General features: G+C 37.0%; 1 protein-coding gene across 1 annotated transcript in view; it reads right to left on the minus strand.

The window, feature by feature from the left end:
* LOC145986693 (aminopeptidase N-like) overlaps window positions 1–4,756 on the minus strand; it is a 69,388-nt gene extending 64,632 nt beyond the window's left edge. The window contains exons 1-2 of the mRNA XM_083121007.1: window positions 4,631–4,756; window positions 1,319–1,678 (exon numbers count right to left, since the gene is read on the minus strand). Of these exons, the coding sequence (XP_082977133.1) occupies window positions 1,319–1,606 (288 nt within the window). The 5' untranslated portion in view covers window positions 1,607–1,678; window positions 4,631–4,756. The remainder of the gene's footprint in view (window positions 1–1,318; window positions 1,679–4,630) is intronic.
* Window positions 4,757–7,035: the final 2,279 nt, after the last annotated feature.

The following is a 7,035-nucleotide window of genomic DNA, read 5'->3' on the forward strand; positions in this document are numbered from 1 at the left end:
GCTAAATACAAATGTCAAGTACATTTTCTGTTTTAGATATAGTTAGAGATTAAACAGTATCATAGAGGGTGAATTGATAAGTGTGTTAAAAGATGTAGCACTATTTTCTTTGTTTTATCTTTCTTTCCTTCATGTTCATTAGTCAAATTCAAACAATGAAAATTATATCATGCCATTATATTCTATGTACTAAATACATACAAAACTACTCTAGTTATGCGAGTGTTTATATACTACATAGATGTATTTAATAAACCTACTGAAATAGGAAGTTAACACTTCCATTCGAAATATTCGGTATTTTTGCAACTACTGCTTGTGTCTGGTTATGAATTCCACGTCGAAAGTTGTATTTTAATTTAGATATGAGTGTCTCTTTACAGTACAGAAATAAATTAAAGCTGTGCAAGTCTTGACACATTTTGGCCATCTAATGTGGTTGTCAATCGTTGAAAGACCACAGCGAGGTAAATTTATTTCATAATAGTCAATCCCTGGTCAAAAATTTTACCCCTTTCTATTTTTTAAAACTGTATACCTTAATGTACATCCTTGAAATTAAATATTAATAAATTAAATGGCACATGGTATATGTCTAGTCTTGTTAACAAATATAAAATAGAGTTTAAAATAGGTAACAACCACTGGATCTAATTAACTTTTGTGGCCCGATACTGGACACAGACCGGTAGTTTGGAAACACTATCCAAGATCACGGTGGCCCTTAAACTGACGCAGAAACTAAATCGGTTGACCACAATTGGCAAACGAAAAGTGTATATAAAAAATCTGACTTTCTCGCAGTCAAAATTGTGTTTCTTCAAGTTCACTGTATGCTCCGATGTGGTAATTGGGTTTGGTTTAATTGATTGATTGATTTGGTGTTTTAAGTAAGGGGAAAATTGACTAAGGTTTAAATCTTTTTGCACGAAGTAAAAAGAATATGGATAAAAGACAGTTGTGGAATAGCTTGCAAAAATTTTCGATGTCTATTGATGATCTCTGTGATTATCTATCGAATTGATAAAAATAACTATTCTTAGTTGGGCAAGAAGCGGCTACTTTAAAAATCCACCTCCCCAAAGCAGCCAGCAGGGAAACGGGATTTGATCAAATTAACCGTTCTGCGCTGTAATTGGACACCGGGAGATACAACGACAGGAATGCAAAAAAATGAACTTGAAAAGCAGGAAAGGACTCATAAACGAGTTTTGGTTACTTAAAACAGTATACGTTATACTCCCTTCTAAAATGTTGCGCACACTACTGCACATTACTACCATGCAAATAAATAAATTTATTGACCACATCTGCTCACCTCCCGCATTGAAGCAGAGCGCACACTAATTGATTTTTCGTGGAGCTTGATATCATCCGACCATTCCTCCGTGGTCAGACCGTCTATCCATTGGTCAGCTGTGGATCCATCCAGAAGAGACTTCTCCCAATCAGTGTCCACGATTTTATAGTTGCTGACTCTTCTCATTCTGTGCAGAGGTTCCGCCTCCTCAGCAAAGCTTTCCTGGGATTGTTTGAAATTGGAAATTGCAAGAAACAATAACGGCAACAATGCCTTGCTGGTCCACGCCATGTGTCCAATCTTCATCTTCTTTCACCGGCGAAAGAATTCGCTGCAAAGCGCTCTTGGAGGCAATGTTCACTAGCGCTGGATGAAGATCTGCAAGAACAAGAACAATACAATCTTGGTTAGTTTAAAAACCACAAGTCACACATTCCGAGAAAGTTTCCTTGTATAATCCCCGTTCCCCCAAAATGCACACAACTTGCACACAAGATGAAACATTTTAACATTCAGAATTTAGCGATGCATTGGGTTTTCTAGCACAAGGTCTACATTATATGTTTGTTATAGTTTGTTTCTAAGTCCTCTTTATGCACAGAAAGGCTAATCGGGACTGGATCAACGGTTTAAAGTGATAGCCGAACCACTATGTGACTGAGCCTGGTATCGAACCAGGGACTCCTTGATAACAAGGCGACGATGTTAGCACTACCTAATCGGGGTAGCTATAAATCATAGAATTACCAACGTTGACTATGTGAACACTTTGATCAGTTTTAAGATGGGCCGGGTCATGCGATATGAGTTAATTGCATAACTTTTCACCACCTTAGCTACAAATTAGCACAATAACTGCCTACCAACTATCGAAATGGAGCAAAATGCACTTGATGGTTTCATAACAGATGTATGTATCAAAGGAAGTGCGCACACACGTCACGAGAGCCACATAGGTGGACGAGAGGGTTGAGTGGTCGACTCACGTAATCGTCACAGAAGATCCTGTGTTCCAGTCTCGGATTTAGAACGGACGAATGATGCTTCATCAGTGCCACCTATTCACCATTCATCCTCATCGACCAACGGGTTTAGGCAATAGGAATCGGAATGCGACGCTGAATATGAAAAATTCAAATCAATTCAAAAAATCTATATCTTATATTGTGAAACGTTGCCACCTTTTAATCACAGGGATCAGTCAGGTACATCTTACAGAATTTCGGATGTCCCTTTAAACTATTGGTCCAATTTTGCTTATCCCAGCTGAGTATAAAGTGGACGAGAAACAAACTTTTTGGCTTAATTTACTCGGCTGTCCTTCAAATGTTTTGAAAAAAGAATCCAATTTTCAAGGAAATCGAATATTTACATGCACGCAGTGATGCATGTCACCTTCCGTTCTTCCATAATGATTGCGTAATCATCGCCTTCAGTTCCGGTCAGCCAAATAGGAAGTATAATGACAATGTAAATTTGCGAACTGTTCAGAAAAGAAATATGGAAGATGTCCTTGGCAACATGAATTATTTCCGGTCATATAACAAATTAGTTGTCCTTTTAGATACCGATGCGTTGGAATGGCATTTCCTGAATGAAAACTGATTGCACTTCCTTCAATCTGAGCGTTGATATTGTGATCAAAAAGACATTATATTAGTTATGAATGAAAAATTAAAGTGAAAAAGGAGGGAATGTGACTATAAATAGTTAATGAACAATAGAGAGTCGTTCAGTATTATTGTATGGACAAAGAAACCAATTGAGAAAGACATTCCAGACAGACTTACGCATAAAACCTAACTGAGTTTGCAATACACGTTCGGTGAAGCTTCTTGGTAAGCCTAAACAAAAATTTGGTAGTTTTTTTTTTTTGCTAAATCTAGTAAATATGAGCAGCTTATTTTGGTGTCTATGATCAAATATCACGATTACTAATTCAAATTAGTTCTGGAGAACAATAATATTATTATTGACTATTTAAACATTTCTTTGTACATCAGAAACTATATGTTTTGTAAATAAAACCTTTAAATTCTGACCATTCAAACTTTTATAGTATGTAAAATACACATAGAAACGTTACGTTTTCACCCTCTAACAGGGTCTTCTTCAGACGAATATTCACAATAAGAATTTACGTTACGTTTTTATGTACGTATATTTTTTATACTATAGAAGTTTTCCTTTTTCATTTCAAGGTTTTAATAACATGGAAACAAGGCTTAACAGCGATGCGTTTTGTCTGAAGAATTCCCATGTATCTAGCTCTGCCCTTTTGAACAAATGTATACATGTTTGATTCCATGTGGAGATGTAAATATCAGCGTTAGCGTCATGAGGACAATTGAGAAGCTACTTGAATGCAATGGTGGCACGGAGTACACTGTCAAAATGTCAGAAAAAAAGCAAAAATTATATTTTTGGTGTATATTCGTTATTTAGCGTTGCTATTTTGTCTGAATTATTCTAATCGTGACGATGAAATGACATTGATGAAGACAACATCCAAAAAATATACTTCCCAAGACTCGATACAAGAAACCTCGGTTGCTAGAACAGGAGAAAGGACTGCGAAACTGAATATAGTTTACTTTTCTTTTTGCAGGTGGTCCTAGAGCACATTTTTGTTCTTTTATAAGTACATCTTCTAAGTACTATTTCTTGTAGTTAAATTTTCGTAAAGTATCAGAAAAACTATGGACAGAAATACTTAATTGCGATCGTATTACAATATGAATTATGGAAATTTTTTCGTCTGTTCATGAGAGCCAGCAATCAACACAGATTGTCCCTTGCGTCGTGTCAGATATTAAAACACAATATATTTGATAAAATAATAAGGAAGTCTTTAAGAAAGGATCAGTTATACAATGGATATTGTCAATGTTACATTGTTGGAATGTAGCAACTTAACTGTGAAGTAAGCAGTTTGTTTTATTATTATTTAAAATGAATAAGGACGTTATTTAAACGTCACAACAAACAAAATATGTTTTTATGCTTGTAACAACCGGAGACTACAAGTGAAATAGTTTTATCATTTAAGTTAAATTGTTCAGTGAGGGTAAATAATTTAGTTGTAAATAAAAATAATAATATGTGTGCTTGTGTTAGCCCCTCTTGAGCCTGATTCCTTCAACATTAGGCCCGTAACGCTGATCGAACAGAAGCTAAACAAAGATTAATCGTAGTGAAAATAGACTTACAGACGTTAAGTGCTTATCATAAAATGGCAAGCACTGCAGCATATTTAACATGCATTCAGAATTGATATGTTTCAGCATTGATGATTCAGACCTGATCAAGAAAGACTCGTGTTCAATTTACCTGTATCTTCCGTCGACTCTCCCTCTTTGTAATCAATGTTGATAGTCTGATCCAGATCAACCAGACTGCATGATTGCCTAGTAGCAGAAGGCCTTTTATAATCCTATCCTTAGCTTTTCCTATCGTTCTTAAGCACCCCTCCCCCTTTCCAATCTCATCATTATCACATTGTGAGAGAACCACACTAAGGTCGTCAATTGTGTTGAGTGCAAAGATTTTTTTCTGTCATGTTGTTACCACGTAACATTTATAGTATTCATATCCTCTGCCGCTGTTGATAATGAGCATTATTCTTTTGTTATTATTATTTCTTTATGTCCTTCACCGTGGAATGACCAAGGATGTAACAGGAAGTTAGAATGGAATGTTTTACCCTGTTGCTGATATTATCTTAGTCACGACAGCTGATGATCAGTAGGTCCGTCTATTTCGCTGCACTTTTTGACTCTCTCTGCACTTATGATTGTAGTTGGTTTCACGGTACAACGTGGACTCACCTACAACCTACGTCATTGAATTCGTGTCAGGCAGTGGCGGCTCGTGGCCTGCCTCTATTGGTGTGCATTTTAGTCACGAATCCAGAAGTTTTGTAACTACCCCTGTCAAATACTCGCACCCGATCTTGAGCACATATTGATGCTTAATATATTGGTTACCCAAATTTTGATTAACTTTCACTGAAAATGAGAATATTATAGAGTTATATTTCATGTTTTTACAAATTTCAAATATTTCGGAAATTATCCAGTCAATCACGAGAAGAACGATGCAATATCAATGCAATATTCAGCATTCAATAATCTTACAAAATCACTCAATACATAGAAATAGGGATCTACAATATCAATACTATTGTCGATTTGCAAAATATATTTCATAAAAATTTCCTCCTCCGCTAGGCTGACATTAATGAATAACGAGAATAATAACATTGGCGTACACCAAATAAAACGATCCAACTACCACATGAGCAAATCAATTGTAATCTATCTAGCTGTTGTTTATTTCTAATGGCAGACTAATCGAAGCAAGCAAATCAAGCGAAATCAAGAGAATAATAAATCTTAAAGAAAATTACAGTACTCACTCAGTTCACACTGCCCTGCTTCGTACTTCAGAATGTTTTCTTCACTTTCGCCGTAAACATATATTGCTGCAGTTGCTACAGGATATGTAGCTAACTTCCCTCCAAAAATCAACAATGTTAAATATGAAGTCTCTGCTTTCGCTATGTAGTGTTTCCCTATTCATCAAGAAATCAAACAGTTTGCACTGAAAGAGTTACGAGATTTTGATAGCGCTAAACAATTTTGCAACTCAATAAAAGAAACACACAATGCAAAACAGCTGGCTGATTGATGTCCGCTCCCTTCGCGTGGGTTGATAATTCGGCTACTGCGCCACAGAGACCGTTTATTTTGGCCAAGATGCACTAAGCAAACGCAATATCAGGCATGTATAAATCTCTCGTCTCGCTTTCTGTTGCCCTCCTCACCTTCCCCTTTTTCTTCCCCTATCATGCACGGGACACAATTCGGAGGGACAACATATCATCGAAATTTCCCTTAAAAAAAAAAAAAAAAAAAAAAAGAATCCCTGAATTTGCAATTATGTATGTTCGTCACACTCTGTCACATGATCTCTAATGTTATGGTTTTGCAACACTACATTTGCTCGCACACCAATCGATACGTTCACGGCTTTCCTAAATGATGCAACCAGCCCTCGCATGGCGCTCAAGCTAAAAGACCCAATCAGCGTCCTCTACGCGACTGCTTCAACAGCGTCATAGGGAGCGAAACTAACATTGCGTTCAAGCCCCAAGCGCGGCTCAGTCGACGCGAGTTGATATCACTAATCGCAGGCTTCTCCACCATCTCTCTTGGTGGAGCGGCGTTGGAACACTTGATGTTACAAAGGAGATAGAGTTCAATAAATAAGTATAATAATAATGTTTTGCATTACAGATTTATTTGGGTGTGGACGTGCGAAAAGGCAGAAGCCGCTACTGGTTCCAAGGAATATATCAAAACAAATATAACTAACTAACTAACTCACTAGCCTTCTTAAACCCGAAGGATCATGGTGCAGAAACACAGGCCTTCCATCTTTCCCTATCTTGAGCAAGTTCTATATACTCTTTTCCATCCCTAAAGGTTTCCCTTAGGTCCATCTCAACGTTGTCCCTCCATCTTCGTCTTGGTCTTCCTACAGGTCTCTTAGCATCAGGTTTCCCAACAAGAATCCTGTAAACTCCTCTTTCCTCTCCCATTCGTGCCACATAGCCTGCCCACCTAAGTCTTCTTGATTTAATTATTCTAATAATATCTGGACATGAATACAAATCATGTAGTTCTAAATTATGTAACCTTTTCCACTCACCTGTCTCCTCATCCCTTTTAGGT

The sequence above is a fragment of the Lepisma saccharinum genome, chromosome 4 (genome assembly GCF_977018435.1).
Source record: "Lepisma saccharinum chromosome 4, izLepSacc3.1, whole genome shotgun sequence".
Lineage (NCBI taxonomy): Eukaryota > Metazoa > Arthropoda > Insecta > Zygentoma > Lepismatidae > Lepisma > Lepisma saccharinum.